A 24,668-nucleotide genomic window follows, 5' to 3' on the forward strand; every position below is an offset into this window, starting at 1 on the left:
ATAATATAACAGAAAACTACCAAATTTGTGGCAAAAAAAGTAATTATAACTATTTGCTATCGACAAAAAGCAAGACATTTTAATGAAAAACTAAAAAGAAGTTAGAAAAGTTATTCAAATGTTTTACTGAAAATATGTTATTAAATGTTTAATAATTAGGTAATTGAATTCTTTTTTTCTTTTCTCCAATTATTGAAACTTAATTTCCCATTATTATCATACTATCCTCGTTATAATTTCATCTTCTAATCTCTCTTGCTCTCTTCCTAACTGATCCGCATACCAACGGCTTGCATTAACTTGAATTCCATAAATTCCTCAAAGTGTTGTTTGCATTGTTTTACAGCATCAGTTCAAGTTAGAGTTGGAGTTGGAGTTTCCCCCTCGATCATTTTATGCTTTTTAAAGCATAATAGTCGAACATAAAAAATTACCACAACGACAGTAATAATGTCAGCAACATACCCAATGATGACAGTTAAAGCTGTTGCTGCTACTGCGGCTGATGCCGCTGCTGCAACAGGCGGAACAGTTTGTCTTTCCGAGTAAGCCCCCACTAGCTAAACACAGAAAATATGAAGTTGTGCTGTTAAATAAATGCTTTTGAAGTCTTGGCGCACAGTGGGATGCCAATGTGCTATAGTCGAAGAGTTTTCTAAGAAAATTTAATTTAGATGAAATTTTCAATCAAAATCCATTTTAGACGATAATTTCAATTATATTCAAATTTCGACGAGATTTTCTATGAAAATCAAATTTTGACAAAATTTTCTAATAAAATCGAAAACTCGACAAAATTTCCAACCAAAAAAATTGTTGACGAAATTTTCTATGAGAATCAATTTTTGAGAAAATTTTCTGTGAAAGTCAAATTGAAACTTTTTCAGTACAGTGAAATAGGGTAGACGGGTTGATATCTCCGCCACTGTTAACCCCTAACAGTCCACTGTTGCAAACTACTTGCGTGGATTTTTGCCAAAGAAGTCAAAACCCCTTGGAGTAAGGCAGGAGTGCCATCTACCTGTCCTCTACTGCGAACGCCATTGAGATCGCACTGTAGGCGGGCGGTTGTTCCATCATAACTTCAGACACCCATGAGGCTAACACCTATCCCTCACGCAAGCACATATGTAACATTGCCAGTTCTTATCGCAACCTACGTCGGAACCACCCCGTTCCGTTTACAAATCACACACGTCTCAGGGGTATGTTCGAAAGATCACCCAGATCGCTAAAAAACCGCCTCCCCAGAAAGGAGAGCCTGACATGAGCACCCATCCTCATCAATATAATTCCTGCAGAATTCATCCTGCGGTATTCTTATACGTGCCGCCATGCGGCCTATGGCACCGTGTCCTATGAACTATAGCTCAGTGTCCTATGGCTTATGGCTCAGTGTCCTATGGCCTATGGCATAGTGTCCTATGGCCTTTGGCACAGTGGCGTTCTGTCATTATGCTCAGCGACCTCTTATCGACCGCCAGTAACTCCTTCATTCTCCCCCTGTCGTTGACAGGCCAGAGCGCCTTAGTGGTCCGGCAATCATCCGCTGTGGCCCATCTCGCCATCGACCCGGCTTTGGCTATCTCCTCTACTATGTTCAGTAGTTCGACAAATGGCACAATGACAAGGCCGGTCACTAATTCGCCCGGCGCCAACGAACCCCTTCTTCATTCCTCGGAATGTCTTCATGTCCGGGAACCCATATCAGCGTCACATCGTGGATCGAACGACAATGTGACACCGTTCTCGGAACCCAAGGTCTTAAACGCCGCCATACTGTCCACATAATTTCTTCACTTGCGGCTACTGCAATGTCACAGACCTCTGACTTAACGACCGTACACTCGTTCGATAGTCTCAGAGACATACTTTTGTTGTGTACGTCGGAGTAGATCCCCAATCCAATCAGTGAAGATCGAGGTCTCATTCCTTCTAAACACAGCATTCCCCCTACATTCATCCTTCCCTTAAAAACTGGATGATGGTTGTCCTAATCCCAAGCGGTACCGGTGCCAGACAGTCGGAGATCCTCCTCAGTCTACCCTCCTGGATGTCCTAATCCCAATCGATACATGTGCCACACTGTCGGAGATGCTCCTCAGTTTACCCTCCGCATTAATAGCAACCATCCGCCTTCAACATGCCGTGCTCTTCCAGCCTAAGCACGACCTTGGCGGCGCAGTTCCCCAATTGCCTGCATATCGCCACCATCGCCTCCAGACCTGGCTGCGATGCATATCTCAGTTCCCATGTCTGCGACGCAGTTCATTCTCTGGACCATCTCGAACTCCCTCGTACGAGTCTCTTATCCACGGTCCTCCACCATACAGTGCCCCATCGGTCAGTACTGGTTTCACAATAGCTGTATACATCCAATAAATCATTTTGGGAGTTACCTCCACTTCCTTTCTAACATCCTCCTGCAGGAGTAAAAATATCACAGTGCCCTAAGGTTTCTTTTCTCCGTATTCTCTTCCAGGATTGCTTCGCCTAATTCGACAAATGCTGAGTGCAATTTTCTGGTGTTTACGCTGGGATTTGAACCCAGGCGTTCGCCGTCGTAGGCTATACCCCTGCACCACGATGGCCTCCACAAAGCATATTATTATCCCACTTCGAGATTGACTATTGATTGATGCTATCTCCACGTCATTGAAGTTCACCGCAATATCCAAGAAGGCCGCCATAATGTAAGCCTTGACTCACGCCGAGAGTGAACCACGTCTCCAAGACCTACTTAGCCAGCACCTCGCCTTAGTCCTTTAGACATAAGTGACTCTGAACCCGCGAATACCCGTGATTTAGTGTCACATCCACGCCATGAGTGAACCACGTCTCCAAGACCTACTTAGCCAGCACCTCGCGTTTGTCCTTCACACATAAGTGTTCACGACCATCACCACGTGATTTCGTACCGTATCCACGCCGTGAGTGAACCACATATCTGAGACCTTCGTAGCCAGCACCTCGCCTTTGTCCTTCCGGCATAAGTGCCACTGAGCCCGGAATATACCGACGTGCCATCTCTCCACGACCATCACCCCGTGATTAAGTGCCGTATCCACGCCGTGAGTGAACCACATCTCCAAGACCAACGTAGCCAGCACCTCGCTTTGTCCTTCCGACATAAGAGTCCGCGAACACCCATTTGTGCCAAGAGTCTACGACCACCACCCCGTGAATTAATGCTGTACCCACGTCGTGAGTGAATCACGTCAGCGAGAACTCTAGTATAACTAGTACCTCGCCTTTGTCCTGCCGACATAAGAGTCGCTGAGCCCGCGAACACGCACTCGTGACACTCATCTATGACCACTACCCCGTGACTGAGTGACGCATCCACTTCGTGAGCGAATCACGTCTCCGAGGTGTCCAGCACTCCGCCTTAGTATTTCGGACGCAAGATCCGCTTAGCCCGCGAAAGGTACATTTGCGCCGCCCGTCTGCTGGCGGGCGTGTACCTAAACGTCCAAAACACTGATATTGAAAGAAACAAAAAAATTTCAAAATTTTTACTAATTTTTAATTTATAATTTAATCTCCTGGCAATGCGCGACAATTCATAATCGACTCCTAAGATTCAGTCCAGCCAAAATGGCATCCATCAGTGATGGCAGATCATTCGACGATATTGTGACATCAGATCGCTGAATACGCCAGCTCTAGATCAGTTCTAACAGATATTACTACAGAGCATCTGGTTCGGAATACAACACCACACTAAGCTGGCACTCACTCTTTTTTGATTTGTGTTTAGCCATTTAGCCAAAGCTTCACTATAGTCCGTCTGGCAACAAAGTGCTATTAGCTTACAGACTCATGGACAATACTAGATTAACGCATTCCTTTTCTATCTCCTAGTCATGACTAAAAGCGTTTGGACCTCAAATAATCCAGGAAAGCTATAGAGGCATTTTAAATGGTAGTGACTGGTATATTTCAATTTAAAAATATCACAAATTGTAATCAGGTGAAAAAAGTTTCGCTTTAACGAAAGGTACGGAAAGTTCAACAGCTTATTCAAAGGTAAACCAACGAAAACCAACACCAAACGGTTGAGGAGATCACACTAAGCAGCTAATTATACTCCATTGACTTTGGAAGTTTTTGGCGATACGCAGAGTTTACTAATTATTTTTTTGCCATTTATAAGTTAAGGAGATACAGATATTTTAAGTTATACAATTGGGAGTAATATTTACTAATGAACTCAAATATATAGCGGAAGAAATTGGCAGAAGCAGCTTGCTTTTCGACGAAATTCTCTATGAAAATCCATAGAAATTCTCTATGTCAAAATTTTCTATGACATCAGATTTCGATCAGATTTTACAATATATGAAAATAAAATTGGAACGAAATTTTCTACGAAAATCATATCTGAACGAAATGACAATCCATCGGCTCCTGCTGTCTTACCAACTAATAAGCCCAGTAACTAATGTTTAATTTTTAAGCAACGAATCGAATCAACTAATTTACCAAATACCAATGAGCAATTTGTCTCAATTCCCCCCATTGTACAGTTTAAAGGTGCTTAGAAAATAACTTTTTCCTGACATTGGAGGGAATTTCCTTGTCATCATTTGGTATTTTTGTTCTTTACTTAGCCAGTCATAAATACAAATGTTGTTGTTGATGGTTTTTCGTTTCTCGTTCTGGGTGATGCTCTTTTACTTGACTTTCAGTCGGAATACCAATTTGCCAGTTTTCCTGTTTCGGGTTTTACTGGCTGCTGCATCATGATGCTCCTCTTCTGCATGCCAAAGGCTGCAATTGATGAACCGTTAAGGTGATGTTGGTAGTGTAGCATTGCTGGTTGTTGGTGATTCACGACTATACCAGTTCTTTGGCCATTATAAATAAACGGCAAACAATTTTTTCTTTATCTGTACTCTGTGGATGGCCTTAGCCATTGACAGACGACGGACTATGTGCATTTATTTGCTTTTGCTTACTTTCTACAGCTAGCTAGCTGACGTTGATGATGGAATGGAACTTCATGGCTGTCATGCAATTCTGTCTGTGTCAAGACATTCCTCAAATATTTTCTAAAAAAAAAAACGCAAAGCCCAAAAACACGAACACCACATAACAAAACAATGGAAAATTCGAATATGCAGAATCCGTAAAAAGCTGTGAATAAGTTGAAAATGAATTAACAAAAAAAAAAATGGAAAAAGTAGGGTGGAAAACTTCGCCAGGTTTGTTTTTTTAAATTAGGTACCTACAATTTTGATTTTCATAGAAAATTTTGCCAAAAAATTAATTTTATAGAAAACTAGCGGAACCGGGCTCGGTCCGCTGCGCCTTCTTTAACTCTCTATAATCTGCAGCCTTTGTCCGCCTATAACATAGAATGCCTGCGTTCGAATCCTGGCGAAAACATAGGAAAAATTTAAAGCTGTGGTTATCCCCTCTTAATGCTGGCGACATTTGCAAGGTACCACGCCATGCATGGTCATGTAAAAAATTCTCCCCAAAGAGGTGTCGCACTGCGGCACGTTGTTGGGATTCGGCTATAAAAAAATGTTTCTCATCATTGAGTTGTACTCTTATATATACTTGAATCGGAAAGCTTTCATTGATATGAGAAAAGTTTGCCTCTTCCCAATTCCTGTGCAAATTTTTACTCTACTCCAAATTGCCTTTCTTTTGAGTTCTATATTATCGTATTGGTAAATATATTTACGGGTATTTCGGGGGTGGGGTGGCTACCCAGACACTTGGCCCTTAAAGTTAGTATACGCTTCGTGCTGTACTTTCAAATACGTTTTATATAAGCCCTATATTGACATGATCGGTAAATAAGTTCTGTTTGATGGTGGGGTGGACCTTTGTCCCAAAAATGAGTATCAATTTCGTACTCTACTCCCAAATAGCTTTTAGTAGTAGTAGTAGTATTCTTTATTTCATTCATTTAATAATTTATAAATTGAATTTGGTTGCAATATATGTAAGTTAAGTTTTAAAGTAAAAAATAAGAATAGCATATTGATATTTCCTATGGCATTGGCCTACGGCCGTTAGTCTACTGTTCAAATGTTATAATTCTGTGATAGATTTTCATAGTTTAGAAGTTGAACTCGTGAAACAATTGTTCTCTGTATTGAACACAGATTTTTATAAAGTTAGCTTAGGATTTCCAATTTATTTTGAGACCATTTAAAATGCAAACAAGTTCATTCTCATCAAGCGAAACCTTTTGGAATTATTGAATTCGAAATTCCCTTAAAGCGGGACATTTACATTAAAAGTGTTGCAAACATTCATTTTCGTTTGTATTACACATTGAGCATCGAGGTTTTGAGTTCTGAGGGAAACGGGTTTCATTCAGATTTATCATGTTGCTTCTGGCCTTAAATATCCACGTTATTTCGTTTTGGGTATAACAGTTGTTCAGATATAACTGACCTACAGATGCATCAAGTTTACCATAGAATCTTCTCGTTTCATTTGCTTTCGCCCTATAGCCATCAATGTATTTTGATCGCAGGTTTTTTTAGTAAACGCTCACTATTATGCATCCAAGTATGACTTGAGTTGTAGTCAAGACGCTCCATATTGTTTTCCAAAATAAGTTCATTTATTTTCTTGGCCCAGAAAAGTTGACGCCGATGAATAAGTTTTGCAAGTTCGTTGTATTCAAACATGGCTCGATGCAAATTTTTTTAAGTGTGTGTACCAAGGGTAAATACGTGTCCATTTTCTACACCGGTTTCGAGCATAAGAATATAAGTGGGTGTAAATGTTGGCAATTTAAGTATTTTCTTGAGGAAATATAAACAGAGTTTGTCCACTTCTTCGAAATTAGAGAACCCCCATACCTGGGACCCATATGTTTGAATTGCTCTACAAACTGCAAGAAAAAGTTTCCATTTCGCGGTGACTGATACATTCTGCTTACATAGAAAGTTTTTCCATGTTGAATTTATGCTATTTTTGGCCGCTTGATTTCGTTTTTGGATATGCTTGGTGAAACAAAGTTTTGGTGTCAAAATCATGCCTAAGTAGCAGTATTCAGAGGTGACAATAATTTGTTCGCCTTTATAAAACCATTTTTCATTTTTTGAAATTCTTCCTGCTTTTCTAAAAATCATTTAGCTTTTATATAAGTCACATATTGCCATGGTCGGTAAATACGTCCGATTAGGGAGGTATTTTGGGGTGGGACGGCTCCCCAAACACGGCTTTTCAATTGGGTATCAAATTCGTTTTTTTTCTCTCAACCATCTTTGGAAAAGCGCCACCTAAACTTGAATGCAAATTTTAAAGACATATTCGTAATCTACTCCCAAATACCTTTCATTTGAGTCCCATTTAGCCATGGTCTCTAATATGCCCATTTGGGGGTATTTGAGGGTGGGGTGATCTCCACTACTTGTAAAATTGATATATTTTGGTACCATTTGGGTCCTTTGTCTACAGATGGAATTCGAGGTCTGAAAATTAACATGGAGTCACTACTAGGAAAAGTATGATGGGTGACTAAATAATCTATTCACGACTCGTACATTTGCATTCCATTTGGTACTTTCTTGACAGATGAAGTTCGAAGTCTGAAATTTGGCATGTAGGTAAATGCAAACCATGAACATTCCACAAAGGAACAGGGGCAAACTTCTCATATATCAATGAGTGCAGTCTGATTCAAGTTTAAGCTCAATGATAAGGGCCCTCCTTTTTATAGCCGAGTCCGAGCGGCGTGCCGCAGTGCGACACCTCTTTGGAGAGAAGTTTTACATGGCGTAGTACCTCACAAATGTTGCCAGCATTAGGAGGGGAAAACCACCGCTAAAATTTTTTTCTGGTGGTTTCGCCAGGATTCGAACCCTGGCGTTCCGTGTCATAGGCGGACATGCGGACATATCGCACTACGGCACGCCGTTCGGACTTGGCTATAAAAAGGAGGCCTCTAATAATTGAGCTTGAATCGGACTGTTCCTTAGTGGAATTTTCATGGACAAAATTTGCATTTGCAATTTTTTCTATAAAAAATTATCTTCAAATTTTATGCTATAAAAATTTTTTTTAAAATTTTTTGCTATAGAAAATTATCTTAAAATTTTTTGCTATAAAAAATTTTCTTACAATTTTTTGCTATAAAAATTTTCTCAAAATTTTTTGCGGCACGCCGTTCGGAAAAGGAGGCCTCTAATCATTGAGCTTGAATCGGACTGCACTCATTGATATGTGAGAGGTTGGTCTCTGTTTCTTAGTGGAATTTTCATGGACAAAATTTGCATTTGCAATTTTTTCTATAAAAAATTATCTTCAAATTTTTTGCTATAAAAATTTTTCTTAAAATTTTTTGCTATAGAAAATTATTTTAAAATTTTTTTGCTCTAAAAAATTTTCCTAAAATTTTTTGCTATAAAAAATTTTCTCAAAATTTTTTGCTATAAAAAATTTTCTCAAAATTTTTTGCTATAAAAAATTTTCTTTAAATTTTGTTTCAATAGCAATTTTTTCCAAGCGATATATTTTTCTATGCTATGTTAAATGCTTCACTTCCAGAAAAAAGTTTTCGATTCCTTTTTTTCGATCCCCACGTTTTTTCGAAATAAAAATTTACAACCTATACATACAGCGGTCAAAAAAAGTATTCATCATTAGCAAAATTGATAATAAATTCACTTATTTTGGGTAATTGAAGAAAATTTAAAGTAAACAAATAATGCAGTTTTATGCAATAGTTTATTTTTCGTAATATGTTTTAAAATAAATTCAAAAAATAAATTTAATTAGCGCAAAAAATGCAATTTTATATAATAACACCAAAAACAGAACAAAAAAGTATTCATCATTGATGTGCTATCATCAAAGTCAAATTCAAATATTATTTGGGAATTCCCCTTTTCTGTTTTATTTAGTAAAGGAGGCTTTGCCCTTGACAGCAAATATTTAATTTCATTGAAAATATAGTTTTTGTCAAAATGGGTCGTAAGCAAAACGAGGTTTCTGATGAGGTAAAAGTTTTGATAATAAAACATCACAGGAATGGTTTAACTCAAAAAACTATCAGTGAAATATTAAATAGACCACGATCTACTATACAATCCATCATCAGAAAGTGGACAGAAACGAAAACTGTTGACAATAAACCAAGATCTGGTCGACCAAAAGCACTTTCAGTTGGAGATGTGCGTTGGCTATTGCGGCAAGTTCAGAAAACTCCGAAGACAAATGCGACCATTCTTCGTAAAAACACCATGGAATATTTAGGGAAGGAAGTTACTACACAAACAATTCGAAATACACTCAAAAGGCATAGTTACAGAGGAAGAACTGCACGTAAGAAGCCCTTTATAAATAAAATAAACCGAGTGAAAAAGCTAAACTTCGCAAAAATGTATGTAAAACAGCCCGAATCATTTTGGAAAACAGTCATTTTTGCAGACGAGAGCAAGTTTAATCTTTTTGGGTGCGATGGAAAGGTCATAGTGTACAAAAAACCAAATTCAGAGCTTGAAGAACGAAACACAGTTGCTACTGTAAAACATGGTGGAGGTGGTTTAATGGTTTGGGGGTGTATGGCGGCTTCAGGAGCGGGAAATCTTGAAATTATTAATGGAGTAATGGATCATAAGTATTACATTGACATTTTAAAGAGGAATTTAAAAGATAGTGCTGTAAAACTTGGGCTTGGTAATAAATTTCAATATTATCAAGATAATGACCCCAAACATTCTGCTTCAAATACCAAGATGTGGATGCCGTATAACTGCCCCAAAGTCCCGACTTGAACCCAATTGAACATCTTTGGGAACATCTCGAACGCAAATTGAGAACGCGCAATTTTTCGAGCAAGAGTCAAATGCAACAGGTGATAATGGAGGAATGGACTAATATAGACCAAAATATAACCGCTAAATTAGTCCAATCGATGTCAAACCGTTTAAAAGAAGTTATAAGACGCGGTGGTCGAATAACAAAGTATTAATTTTTTTAAATTATGTTATTTATTTTTTTGTTTTTTTGCAATGATGAATACTTTTTTTGTTTAATTTTTTGTGTTCAGCTGTAAAATGGCCCTTTTTGTTCCAATAAATACTATTTTTTTCTTTAAAAACAATGAAATTGTGTACATATATATCACACAAGCACTACTGCATCATTAGTTTAATATGTTTTTATTCCAATTGTCTTTTGTAGACTTATTAAAAAAAAAACATTGAATGATGAATACTTTTTTTGACCGCTGTAGGTATTTTTGTTTTTTAACAGAAAATCTTTTTGTTTTGCAGCGAATGTTTGCACACCGTTATTTGATGATAAACATTTTACCATAAAGCTTTTCATCGACATTTCGACTGCATTTTTGTTCTTCAGTTCCCAGAATTATTATGAGCGACCAAATTTTTATTAAATGTGCAGTCATCAATGTGCACGAAAAGTACTAGTCCAATTAAGAACAAGCTAAACAAACGCACATGCATACGAATTATATTCTAAGAAAAATAAACTGAGTCTGTTGGAATTCCGAAGAAATGAAAACGGAATGGATTTGTTAACGGAAATGCCAAAAGTATTATCTTACACTGCACCTAACAATATCGTTTTGTGATAAACTACTGGGCATGGCGCCACAAGTGGAAAAAACTTATTACCCTTCAATTTTATTGCTTTGAAATATAACCGTAATGTACACAGGTAAAGGTTTATCAAAATCAAGATTTTGATAATGAATTTATGTATTTTGGTTTAAAAGGGTTTCCTTGACATGAGCTGAGCAAAAATTACCTTACAATCTATGTTTATATGTATATCAGTTCTTAGAAATCAAGGGGTTTTTCCATATTGCCAATAGTTTCAGTCATTATGTCATTGTGAATGGCACCACAAGAATTCAATTTTATTTTTGCAGAACAATTACTATTTCGCTTTATTTTAGTCCTATCCAGTGGAAGTCAGATGTTCTGGGTAAAATATTAGTGCAAAGTTGCAATGGTAAGTTATCGATAACATGCAATAACAGATAAAAGAAACGATTAATCGTGTTTACACCATACAGAATTCAAATGAAGCATAGTCAATATATCTGTTATCGAAATCTAAGTAGCCATTAGAGCTGGCAAACTATCGATAATCGCAACATTCGATATTTTCGATAGTTTAAATAATAAGTATTAATAGAATCGATACTATCCTAAATTTCCCATTACATATATTTTTAACGAAAATGAGAATGAAAAGTCAGGAGATCGATTTATATAGAAGCAATATCAACGCACAGACCAAAGAGAACCAAGGTTAAAAAAGTCAGTGAGAAGTCATAAGTGAAATCATTTTTTTTTCACGTAACCAACACGCGGGGGATGTGCCCTATATATGCAGTCCATAGCGTTAGCAATTAGGAAAGTTAAGGGTTGGAGGGGGGAATAGTGTTTATTGATATTCGTCTTAAATTTCTAAACATCAATGTCGGTGGGAAAGACATTAGCCGGAAGTCGATTCCACATACGAATGGTTCGAGCGAAAAATGAATTTTCTCGGTAATGCATCGTTCGATCGACTGGCCAATCAATTACAAACGGATGTGAGTTCCTGGCAAGTCTTGTGTTCCTGGTAAACATCCAAACGTCAGGGATAAGAAGACGAATATCCTTGGAACACACGCCATGAAAATAACGATAGAGCAATACAACGCTAGTCACATTCCGACGATGTTCAAGAGAAGCAATAGAGTTGGATACCCTACTGTCACCACTCAACACCATCGCTCTCCGCTGAACCCGTTCAAGTAGCTCCAAGGATGATTTTGGAGCCCCTGCCCGTATATGAGAGCTATGTTCCATCCTAGGCCTAATATAGGTAGTATAGATATTTAAAAGATCAGAAGAGGTGAAATATTTCTTGCACCGCTTAAGAAAGCCCAAACACTTGAATGCTTCTTTCGACACTTCGAATACGTGTTTTGACCAACGGGCATCACATTGCATCTTCATGCCCAGAACATCAAGAGCTTCTGACTTTTCAATATCTATACCGTCGATAGATACCGACGATTGAAGTGGGTCAATGAATCGCTTGTGAGACAAGAAACAGCACTGCGTCTTCTGTGCGTTAAAGTCTACTCTATTCACCCCGCTCGGAAATGACCAACAAATCCTGGGAGAGGGTCTCATCCATAATGCGCATCCTTTCTACAATTTCTTGAGGACTGGGCCAATGGTCGATTGAATATGAATGACACAGACTACTGTCATCGGCAAATGTGTAGACTGGATTCGAAGTCTGACCCAATAGATCGTCATAGGGAAGGAGAAAGTATACTCATCTGATGGGAACCCATCTACAACAACTCACATATTGCGATATCCGAGAAAGTTCGATATAAATCGAACGAAGTTATTACCGAATCCAAAAGCGACAAGCTTTGATAAAAGTGCACCGTGCCCGACCCTATAAAATTCCTTTGAGATATCCAGACCTTACTCTCACCAAACTGGTGGATAGAGCGACTCCATCGTTCCGACAAAAATGCCATTAGCTCTCCCGTAGAGCGATTTCAGCGGAATCCATACTGTCTGTCGCTAAGAAGGCCACTGGGCTCTAAGTATTTGACAAGATGGTGGTTAACCATAGTCTCCATAATCTTGGAGAGGGCGGAGCATATCGCATTTGGCTAGTAATTCGCAGGGTTGTTCGCCCCACCTTTTTTGGGGATGGGCTGAACGTTCGCAACCTTCCAACGCGCCGGGAAAACTCCCGCAGGGTAAGCAAAGCGTCGAAGAAGACTTACAAAGGACAGGCGTTGATATACCGTCCGCAAGATTCCCTTTTAACTCCAAGATTCCCTTTTAAGATTCCCGCAAGATTCCCTTTTAACTCCACGTGTTCGAAAGAATATTTAAGGCATCGAACTAGGTACACTATCAATCACGGGGAGTGCTTGATTGCTAAAAGGCAAGGGAGAATTTCCTGAAAACATTTCAGCCAGTAGATTAGCCTTATCAACCGGGTCAGTGAATACCTGATCATCCTTAACAAGAGTTGGGATTGCCGATGGGTTGTCCTTTACTCTTTTTACGAATGACCAAAAGCTCTTGCTTCCCCTCGGAGAAGCAATAACTTGGGCACGAAAACGCTGTTCGTAAAGAAACTTTTCGCGTCTAAGTACTCTGGCACTCGAAGTTCTTGCCTGTTTGCGCAGCATTTCGGTATTGGCAGGAGATCGATTTATATAGAAGCAATATCAATGCACAGACCAAATAGAACCAAGTTTAAAAAAGTCAGTGAGAAGTCACGAGTGAAATCATTGTAGAATATGTGCAATTTAAAAAAAAATAAAAAAAAATTTAAACATTTGCTTTAACATAATTTTTCGAACATATTCCAGCTCGAGATCATATATGACGCAATTTAATACAAGTGCCCACTGTGCTGGACTGGTCATAGATGAATGAACCAAACTTATACCAACATTAGTGTTGGATTTCCAAAAGCCTAGGTAGTCAATCAGTTTATAAGATTATTAAGTTTTGTAATAATTGCGTATGAAATTTCAGAAATCGGTTCCCTTCTGTAAAGAAAGTACCAAAGAGTACCAAGAATAACAATACATCGGAAAATCATTAAGTCGCCCAATATGTATTGCCAAGGTATAAATTAATCCCAATTTTAAGCTCATTAGCTCAATTTCTAAAGACAGTATCATTTTGTACTTTTTTGTGCCAAAATGTACGTTCAGCGTCATAGGCATGCTAACCTCTACGCTACGGTGGCCTCCGTACCTATCATATATCTCTTTGTTGTACCTACATTCCAAATTTCAGATCTTAAGCTCCATCTGAACAGAAAGTTCCAAAAAGTACCAATTTTGATACCAAAATGTTCGAATTGTGAAAAACCCATTTAGTTGCCCATCATATATTACTAATTTTTACCTACATGCCACATGTCAAACCTTTAGCGCAATCGGCACAGAAAGTATCAAATGGTACCCATATTGGTACCAAAATGTACGAATTGGAACAAAATCCTAGTTATCCACCATATATTTCCTAGTCCCTCCTGCATGCCAAATTTTAGACCTCTAGCTCTAGCTTTAAAGAAAGTACGGAATGGTACCATTTTTGATACCAAAATATACGAATTTTGAATAGATCATTTAGTCACCATCCTATATTTCTTACATGCTAAATTTTAGACCTCTAGTTCCATCTATAAAGAAAGTGCCAAATAGTACCAATTTTGGTACCAAAATGTCCGAACTGTGAAAAACCATTTAGTCGCCCATCATATATTACTAAGTTTTATCTACATGCCACATTTGAGAGCTCTGGCTCCATCTGTAAAGAAAGTACCAAATGGTACCAATTTTTGTAACAAAATATACGAATTTTGAATAGATCATTTAGTCACCCATTATACAGTTTCAAGTTGTTTCTACATGCCAAATTTCAGACCTCTAGCTCCATCTATAAAGAAAGTACTAAATGGTACCAATTGCGAACGTTTTCTCCCCTTACCAGTACTATTTTTCCATTTTTTCTTTTGACCTTCATCCTTTTGCACCAGATGTCTTTTAAGTCAAATTTCAGGATACTGCCTCTATCCATCCGCCCTATACAAAGTTCATCCATTTGGTACCTTTTTGTACTTTTTTTAGTACCTAAATATACAAATTTCCAAAAACTTTTAAAGTCACCCAATTAAGGTTGCCATAGTGTACCTAATTTAGTGCTCTAGTTCAATTTACAAAGAAAGTACCAAATAGTACCAGTTGCGGTACTAAACGTACTATTTGTCCCACCTCCGGCACGATATTCCAAAATTTATTTTACCAAACCTTTTTTTTATGACGCTCTTTAAGTTGAGCCCAAGAACATAATTCTAGAACTTTCCGTTCGCGCTGGGCAAATATATACCATTTCGTACTTAGTAGTACCAAAACGTACGAATATCGAATCCAGCCTTATCCCGTGCCAACGACCCAAGACAAAATGCAAAATTTCATGATTCTAGCTTTAAGCCTAGTACTGACTTAACACGCACTATAAAAAAAGTGGTGACGAAGATAATGCGAACACATTCCGTACAAGTGGTACTGAATTTTATGAGCAAAATAGTAGCGACATGTCGCTGCAAAGAAATTGGCCCAGATTTTCACCCCAAGAGCTATTGCAAACGCATTGTTTGACCAATCTTGCAAAAATGTTGCACAACGTTTTCCTCGACGACTACCACATTATCTGAGAAGAATGCTCGAAATCAGTTCAGAATTAGATATAGCTCCTATATATATATGTTCGTCAGATTTTGGGCAATTTGCAATAATGTTGTCATTCATCAACCGTAGTTTTTTGAACATATTTTCTCGCCGAGGTCCATCAAAATTGGTTCAGAATTGGATATAGCTCCCACATTGTACTTATAGGGTAGGTGTAGGGTATTATAGAGTCGGCACCCCGACCTTCCTTACTGGTGTGTATATAAATTAGCTTTTGTAAAGACCAAGTGTGGCCACTCGCAGAAATTGTCTATTGTGAATGTATTTTGCCATTCAAAACAAAATCAATTATTTATAAAATTGTATGCACAAATGTTAATGCACTTGATTTGACTTATATGCCACACATGTTTTGCAAATTTTATTTATAAATTTTACAATTATTTTCACTTTTTTCATCGTATTGTTTTAACAGGTCGGCAAAAGGCGTTACCACCTCATGCCAAACAATCAGATTTGCACTGGATTTTTTTTTTGGCGTTTTATTTTTGCTCTTCTCGGCTTGTATATCCAGTACTAAAATAGAACACATCAAATATCATTCCGTCGAAAGAACAGGGGCCGAATTACCGCATACGTGAACGAGTGCGCTTTTGTTTCGAATGAATCTTGTGATCAATGGGTGTTGTACCACTTGTATATAAATTTTTACGTCAAGTTTTTATAAATAAAGCTCGATTTAAACATTCGCTTTCTTAAATTTCAAAAATTCCCGTTCAATAAACAAATACGTAATTCACAATAAGAGAAATTTCGAACGTAATTAGTCGTTCACGTATGCAGTAATTCGGCCCCCAGCTATTGTTTTCAAACAGCCAACAGTATCGGGTTTATGTTATTGTGAATGGAGAGAATAACTGTTGCTTTTGAAATCGGTTATCGATATCAGAGTTTCCATATCGATTTCGCTCTTTCCCAACGCTATGAGAGGTCACAACAGAAAAAACTTATAAAATCTCAAATCGGAAAATTACTTATTATACATGTCCAAGTTAAGGAAACCAGCCTTAACGAATTCTTTTCTACTTTTTGGTAAAATTTCACATTTCTCTTTTTAATGTCATATTTATAAAGTTTGCAATAAAATAATAGAAAAATGCATAAGTCTGCCTTCACATCTCTCGACTCTCCATTCATATATCTCGATTGCCGAAACGAGCCACTTGACAAACAAACGATCTCAAGATTCGGTGAAAACCAAACCAAATACAAAAACAGCACAAACGAGTAGAGTTGTTAGTTGATCGAGAAAAAAAAATCTATTTGATAAACCCACCATCATCCTCTTGATTTTAATATTATTAAGGTTCATTCAACCAAAAAGGCAGGAGGAAAAAATAACAAATAACTGGTATTTTGCAGAAGGCTATAGCACACTTTGCGAATTGAATAGAAGACAAAACCAAAGAAAAAATAACACACAGAATCAAAATAAAACAAGTGATTAATGGTATACAACAATTTTATAAATATTTTTATATTGTTTTTCTTTTCTTTATTTTTATTTTTGAGTAGGTATTTCATTTTTTTTTTGTTTTTGAGTTTTATTTCAAACGCTTGCGGCACAATTAATCCCTGAGTGGATGACCGAAATGTTTAATGATATACTTTTTTTAAGACCCTCCGGTCATATGGTATAAATACGCATTTTATTCCTCTTTTGCCTCAATAACAAAAGAAACAAAAAAGTAGTTTATAAAAATTATGGGGATTTTGTTGTATAATTTATTACGCACAATAAGAAATTTGATTTTCATAGACAATTTGGCGAAATTGGGAATTTTAGTTGGTGGTACGCAGCAATGCCATGAAAACAAATTTTTGTTTATAAAATATTAAAAAAAATAATATAATTTTTTTTTAGATTTTTGTTAGAAAAAATTTTTTAAATAAAATGGATATATTAGCTAATTAAAAAGTAGTAATAAGCAGGATTTGCCCCTGTTCCACTAAGGAACAGGGGCCAAACTTCTCACATATCAATGAGTGCAATCCGATTCAAGTTGAAACTCAATGATAAGGAGCCTCCTTTTTATAGCCGAGTCCGAACAGCGTGCCGCAGAGCGACAACTCTTTGGAGAGAAGTTTTACATGGCATAGTACCTCACAAATGTTGCCAGCATTAGGAGAGGAAAACCAACGCTGAAAATTTTTACTGATGGTCTCACCATGATTCAAACCCAGGCGTTCAGAGTCATAGGCGGACATGTTAACCTCTGCGCTATGGGAGCCTCCATAGTGACATGGGGCTGATTAATATCACTTTTCAACCTAACCTAATATTCGATAATCATATTCGTACTCTACTCTCGAATACCTTTCATTGGAGTCCCATATGGTCCACTTTTGATTTTGGGCGGCTTCGGACTTGAAATGGCTGCCTAGATACTTGGATAACATTTTTAATACCATATTCATACTCTACTCCCGAATACCTTTCATTGGGATCCTATATTGGCCTGACTGGTCCACTTTTTATTTTTTGCGTTACTCTTGGGGCGACGTCCTAATTACTTGGACCCAATTTTTAAAATTTTGCACAGATATTTATTATTAATGTATGCCGTTTGGGATTGAAAATGGGTCATATCGGTCCAGATTCCCATATAAAACGATTTAGCGATTTGACTTCTTGAATCCTTGGAAGCCGCAATTTTTATCCTATTTGACTAAAATTTTGCAGATAGTGTTCTGTTATAACTTCCACCAAATATGCCAAGTACGGTCTAAATCGGTCCACAACCTGATATACCTCACCTAGAAACCGATGTCCCGATTTGACTTCTTGAGCCCATCGAAGTCTATATAAACCGGTTTCTCGATTATCCTTGTTCGGTTCCTCCAAACTTCAATTTTTGCAGGTTTGGCAAAAGTTTGGTATGTAGAATAAAATTATGCCCCTCGACTAAATTTAGTTAATATAAATTTTTAGCAGAATCCATGGTGATGTGTTCCCAAGATTCGGCCTAGTTGAACTTAGCACGCTTTTACTTGTTTAAACATATTCCAATTCTATGTCGTATTTATTGTTTTCTATTCAAAGAATAGCATAGCAAAGAAGTTATAAAAATTGGGCAAGGGTGTCTTGTTATTCAAAGCACTTTGACTGGCATGGTGGATCGGGATTTCTGATACGCCATGTACCTTCATCAACACCTTTGTCAAAATTATTAAGATACCCTACCTACCCAACGACTATTGAGAATAAAATATTAAATTAAAGAATTGAATACTAATCTTTAGTTAGCAGATTTTTTCAGCCGATCTTTGTACCTCCAACCTGTTCCTCTCCCTCTCCCTCTCCCTCTCTCAATCTTGTTTGAATCTCTTACTCGGAGTTTGAAAGTTTGAAAATTTCTCTTCCACTTTGCTTTGAAAAAAAGAAATTCATGAGAAAAAAAGCAAAAAGAAAATTTAAAACTAAATAAAAATAGAAAAGGACAAAAATTCAACAAGAAAGGACAACCGACAATGTGTGCCACACAATTTGAGGTGGCATAACAATATTGAGAGGATGTCCGAGTAAAATGCACTATGGATTTGAGTGAGAATCAGAACATCGAACAAACCTTAGACGCACATATTATGCCCAGTCCACCCAGTCTACCTAAGGACTATCCCAGCAAATGTCACTGTGTTGCATAGAAAAGTTTTGTCACTCCATTCGTTCTTCAAATCTTCCATATCAGCCTCTATAAAATCGATGAGTTGGCGAAGGATTCCAGTCACAAAAAATAAGTGGTTTTGACAGTTAAATATTTTCGGTCTATTTGCTTCAGCGTCTGCACATTCACGCATAAAAATAGCCGATGCCAATTGTAATCGAGAGATGCCATTGTGATAATAAACAAAAATGAAAAAATAATGAATTACAATACACCAAAAAATTAAGGGGTAAAAGAAAATAGAGATTGTATTTTATGGACTCTAAGCTTTAGACCAGATATAATTATTTTAGCAAAAAAAAAATTAAAAATGGGCAAAAGTTTATTTGTTTTTATTTTCAAAAATTTTCCTTTGGCAACCCTGAATTAATTTTAATGTGTTTACTACTCTGTTGCAGTCAAAAACGAGTGCAATCATTGTTGTAGTAGTAGTGGGGAGAGATGTGGGGCATTTTCAGAGACGAACAATGTTTATGATGATCGCGCTCTTCCTTCCCTTCACACCATAAATCAGAGACAAAGACACGTGACTTTTGTTTTGAAATTTTTGTATTGATATGTCGTCGCTGGCTGCTTTTCTAAAAATGAGAGATGATAGTGGTGTTGTTTTTGTTTTCTAGTTGTCATTTGCAGCTGTTGTTTCTTTTTGTTGTAAGTGCTGTATGTTTTACAAGCCTGTGGTTTCCAATAAAAAAAAACACTTTCAGTTTTGAAAACAGGCAAGGGGTGGTTGTACTAAAACAAACGTTGTAAAATTCAATTTTTCAATTCAAAAGAAATTACTTTTTGATTTTTATACAGATTTATTTATGTATAACTGTGTGTTTGTGTGAGAGCGTTTGGGTGTTTTGTTATTCAATGATTTGTTAATGACACCAAGCGACAACAAAAAATCAAAGAGTCTTTGTCGTCGTCGTCGTCTCATCTTCAACATTGTTGGCATGCCTTATATCTTTGTCAATTTATGGCGACAGCTGATGTGGAGGGATGAGCGTGAAATACCTTAAAATATTGTCAAGATTATCGTCAGTTATGGGGTCATAAAATATATGAATGCTGTACATGTGTGTATGTGTTTTTCTCAAAGAATATTAACCCATTGAGAAAAAGTAAATGAACTGTGTTTGTCAATTCTTCTCGAAGGACAATTAAACAACTAAGAGTGAGATTTTGAGTTCGTGACTAATGGTGCAAGAATTTTACCACATTGTGCTTTCACAACAAAACAATGACCCACTTTGAGATACATTTGGCCTTTTAGTATAATGGAACCTACACATATTGAGATTAATCTCACATAATCATAATTGTTATAGGCAGCAAGTGAATTGTTAAGAAAAGTGAATTTTAAATACATAGCAAATAAATTTGCTGGGTCATTAAAACTCATTTTAATACTACACAAGTGGCGGTTTGCAATTTTACAAAAAAATTTATTTACCGTTAATTACGCCCAAAGAAAGGTTGTTGGAACTAAGGACCACGAGATTGTAATAAGGGTCTTGTCCCACTAAACTGAGGGACAAGCTATGATAAAGAATTACAATATTAGTTGTTTTATTTTATTACTACATAGTGCAGAGCAATGAAATTTGTATGAATGACATCTATCCACGACAACAAAGTGAATGGCAAATTAAAATTAAAACCATGTCTTATATATAAAAATCGATTTGTGCTTGTTTGTCGGTTTATTCCGTATAGACTCAAAAACGGCTGAAACGTTTACCTTGAAGTTTTCACAGATAGTGTAGGTGTAGGCTGTATGATTTTTTGATATCGGAAGGGGCAAACCCTCCCCCTTACCCCAAAAGTACAACTCAAAGATAAAAGTGGACCGATCGGGACAATATGGGACTCAAATGAAAGGTATTCAGAAGCCGAGTACTAATTTTATATTAAAAATTAAGTTTAAGTAATTGGAGGGCCGCCCAACCTCTAAAGGCAGCTCAACCCCTAAACCGCCTAAAATAGGTTGGACGATCATGACAATATGGGACTCAAATGAAAGGCATTCGGGCGTAGATTTCACATATGGCCAGGAAGGAGTAATAGGCTTTATAATTTGTTGATATCGGAAAGGGGCGGAGGGTCTTCCCGTTGCCCCAAAAACACCACCCAAAATCAAAAGTGAACCGATCGGAACAATATGGGTATAAGATGAAAGGTATTGGAGATTAGAATACGAATATGGTACTAAAATCTGGGTCAAAATTTCCAGCGGGCCGCCCCAACCCCAAAACTCTCCCAAACATACATATTGGACGTTCAGGTCAATATGGGAATCAAATAAAAGGTATTGGGGAGTAGATTACGAATATGGCAAAAAAATGAAGTCCATGTAATGGGAGGTGTCTCCACTCCCAAATACCCCCAAATGGCCATATTAGCCGATCATGGCAACACTGTATTCAAATCAAGGCAATTTGGGAGTAGATAAGGAAAATACATCAAACAGTTTGTTAAGGGTATTAAGGTGTCGCTTAACGCCCTTAAAACACCTGAAATAAATGAAAGATATTTGGGGGTAGAGCACGAATTTGACATCCATATTTGTGTGGAATGTCTGAGTTACCAAGTGTCTGACGGCCACCTCACTCCTAAAATACACACCAGGTATCCAAAAAAGGTATAAGGGAGTAGAGTACAAATTTGCCCATAAACATTTCATTAAAAAACAGGGGCCAATTTCTCACATAAACAAGTAAGTCAAAACAAAACTGTTCATTCAAAATTTCAGCTAAATCGGATAAGAATTGCGCCCTCTAGTGGCTCAAGAAGTCAAAATCCAAGATCGGTTTAGATGGAAGCTATATCAGGTTAAAGACCGATTTGAACCATATTAAGCACAGTTGGAAGTCATAACGAAACACTTCATGCACAATTTCTGCCAAATCATAATAAGTGCGCCCTCTAGTGGCTCAAAAATCAATATCCAAGATCGGTTTATATGACAGCTATATAAAAACATGGACCGATATGGCCCATTTACAATCCCGACGTAACTAAACTGATAAGAAGTAATTTTGCAAAATTTCAAGAGCCTAGCTTTACTCCTCCGAAAGTTAGCGTTTTTCCGTTTCTTATTAGAACGCAAATCAGCTGTTTGTCTGAGAGCTTGCGAGTTATCGAATTATCGATTGAATTTTTTTCCTGGAGGCCATCTGCCGCCAATAGGGTCAGATGAAATAATAGACCCTTAGCTAACCAAAATGTTTCAACTCTGCAGAGGAAAGTATCAGAGCCATCGGTTTGATGTTTAAGTCTTTGGTAAAATTTCCAGACTTAATGTCACTGAATTTAATGCTACATCTTATGTCTCTGGACATTATGGCTACCCAAATTGCAGCGACCCTTGCAGTGAGGTTAAGGGAGCTTTCTCATTCGTCATGTGGCGGCTACGGACACTGTGATATTACTGTGTTGATACAACATCCGATGTTCCAGGCAGTGTGGATTACACCCTACCTGAGCCGTTTTTTGATAAAAAGTACTGTACCACTATTCCTGATAAAACTGATAGGAACTACGATATCCCTGGTAACAGAAGTTACATAGACTTCTATACGGGTGGTTCCAAACTAAACGACCAGGTGGGCTTTGTGGTGCACTCTAAAGATCTAGAACTGGTCATATCAAAGAGCTTACCCAACCACTGCAGTGCGTATCAAGCCGAGATTCTTGCAATTAAAGAAGTGGAGGAATGGCTACGATATAATGTCATTACGATGGTTGGCATAAATATCTTCTCAGACAGCGCTTAAATCCCTAGAGAACGTATTTCTGAACACAAAAACCGCCCTCGACTGTAGCAGTTCCCTCAACGAGATGCTGAACAGTTCAAAATTCACCTGTTCTGGGTGCCGGGCCACAGAGATATCCCAGCGAATTGTAAAGCGGACGAGCTTGCCAAACTAGGAACTCCAGGGACACTGGAATCTGTGGGTATGCCTCTAGCGACATGTAAGCTAAGTTTTGAAGACCAGGATCGAAGGGCAACGAATGATAGATGGTCACAAAGAGGGGGCTGTGAGCATTTCAAAACTATGTGACCTCATCTAGACTTGAAGAGGTTTACTGCTTTGCTGTCATTGGCTAGAACAGACGTCTCAGTCGTTGTGTCCGTCATGACAGGTCACTGTCTAATCGGAAAATATGCTGACAGACTGAAGGTTGCCAGCAACGACTTTTGCAAAAGCTGTGAGGACATCGAGGAAGAAGAGACTATAGAACACCTTCTGTGTGTATGTCCCGTACTAGCAGTTAGAAGCAGTTCCACTTTAGGTTCTCATTTCTTTAAGAACTATCATCATTCGCAAGTTGATCATTCGCAAGTTACATTCACAACAGGGTCGTCAACAACAAAAGCTGCGTTGAAAAACCCATACAGATTAAAGCCATTTTTAGTTTAATTTTTTTAATTTTAATCCATAGTTTTTTTATTGTTTAATCATATAATCATTAAAAAAATATATATTATTATTTATCATTCACAATAGTGCTGTGTTCAGGAAATAACATTTAATATTGCACTAATTGTTGCAGTTAAAGCATAAATTGATTTAATAATATGAGTTATTAATTTATGGTTTTTAAGCTTCAACGCTCAGTTTTGCTTAATAAATTCTTAATATTCTTGATATGATGATATTTACATATTTCTACGGTATGATAATATGTATATATTACTTTAGTATGAATATATTTATATATTTATTCGATATGATAACTATCCTAATAATGTTATGTAATCGATAACTATCGATATTTTTATTCATCGGCTATGGCTTAGTACATATAAAATGCAAGTGTTGCTAATAAGATGTGTGGTGATTTGAAATGGCAAGTTTCTTTCGATATATCGTTAAAACAAGAAATGCTAAGTATTTTCTTAAAAAAAGTGCCAGAGTTAGATGTGATCAACTAACTTAAAGATTTTCATACGTTTTTTTTTAAATTAAAAGAAAACATTGTATTAAAGAAATATGTAAAAGACTTGCAAAAAAATCTTAACAAAATAGAAGTAAAAACTAGAAGAAAAAAACGCTGAACAGAAATTTGTTTGCTCACTAGGCAACAAGAAAATAACAAAACAAACTACAGGGTGGTTACTAACCTCTTTCAAGTAACAATAAACCATAACGTTTTCTTATCACTTTTAAAAATTCAGGCGCTTTTTCTGTAAAAAAATTATAAGGATACACACCATACCAAAAATGCATACATATACATATATATATACGAATACGCAGTTTTATAGACACCAACACAACACAGAGAAAGAGAAGGAAGAAATATAAAAAGAATAGAGAGAAAATAATTAGAATTCAAATGGAAATCAAAGAAACTTATACATGTGTGAATAACGTTTGTTATGATTTTGAAAACTATGGAAAACCGAAGTAAAGAACTCTCTTTAAAACAAGTTGAAAGTGCAAAAGTTAAAAAAAAAACACAGATCAAAGGAAAAGACCATATTCAATGTTAAAAAAAATTAAAAAACAAGATAGGAATGTCAAAGAATTTTATTGCTATGGAAAACTTTGCAAAATTTTTTTTCTTTAAAAAAAATTGTCAATTTTTTTTTTATAATTTTTTTTAAAAATTGTATGTTTATACAAAATTTTATCAAAATTATATATATATAGAAAATGTTGCGTTTTTTTGTTTCCTGTCAAAATATTTTTATAGAAAGTTTTCTCCAAAACTATAATCGAGGTGACGGCAGGAAACCAGCGGCCGATTTACCGCATACGCGAACGAGT

General features: G+C 36.9%; 1 protein-coding gene across 5 annotated transcripts in view; it reads right to left on the reverse strand.

Annotated features, from left to right (window-relative positions):
* The window catches only part of LOC106088531 (rapamycin-insensitive companion of mTOR), a 163,112-nt gene that overhangs the window by 103,570 nt on the left and 34,874 nt on the right, over nt 1-24,668 (reverse strand). For 4 of the 5 annotated variants that reach the window (XM_059367744.1, XM_059367748.1, XM_059367747.1 and 1 more), the window contains one exon: nt 24,020-24,082. The exons of the other annotated variant lie outside the window; for it this stretch is intronic. In XM_059367744.1, coding sequence (XP_059223727.1) covers nt 24,020-24,082 — 63 coding nt within the window. The remainder of the gene's footprint in view (nt 1-24,019; nt 24,083-24,668) is intronic. 5 annotated transcript variants of the gene reach the window in all.

The sequence above is a fragment of the Stomoxys calcitrans genome, chromosome 4 (assembly GCF_963082655.1).
Source record: "Stomoxys calcitrans chromosome 4, idStoCalc2.1, whole genome shotgun sequence".
In the NCBI taxonomy this organism is placed as follows: domain Eukaryota; kingdom Metazoa; phylum Arthropoda; class Insecta; order Diptera; family Muscidae; genus Stomoxys; species Stomoxys calcitrans.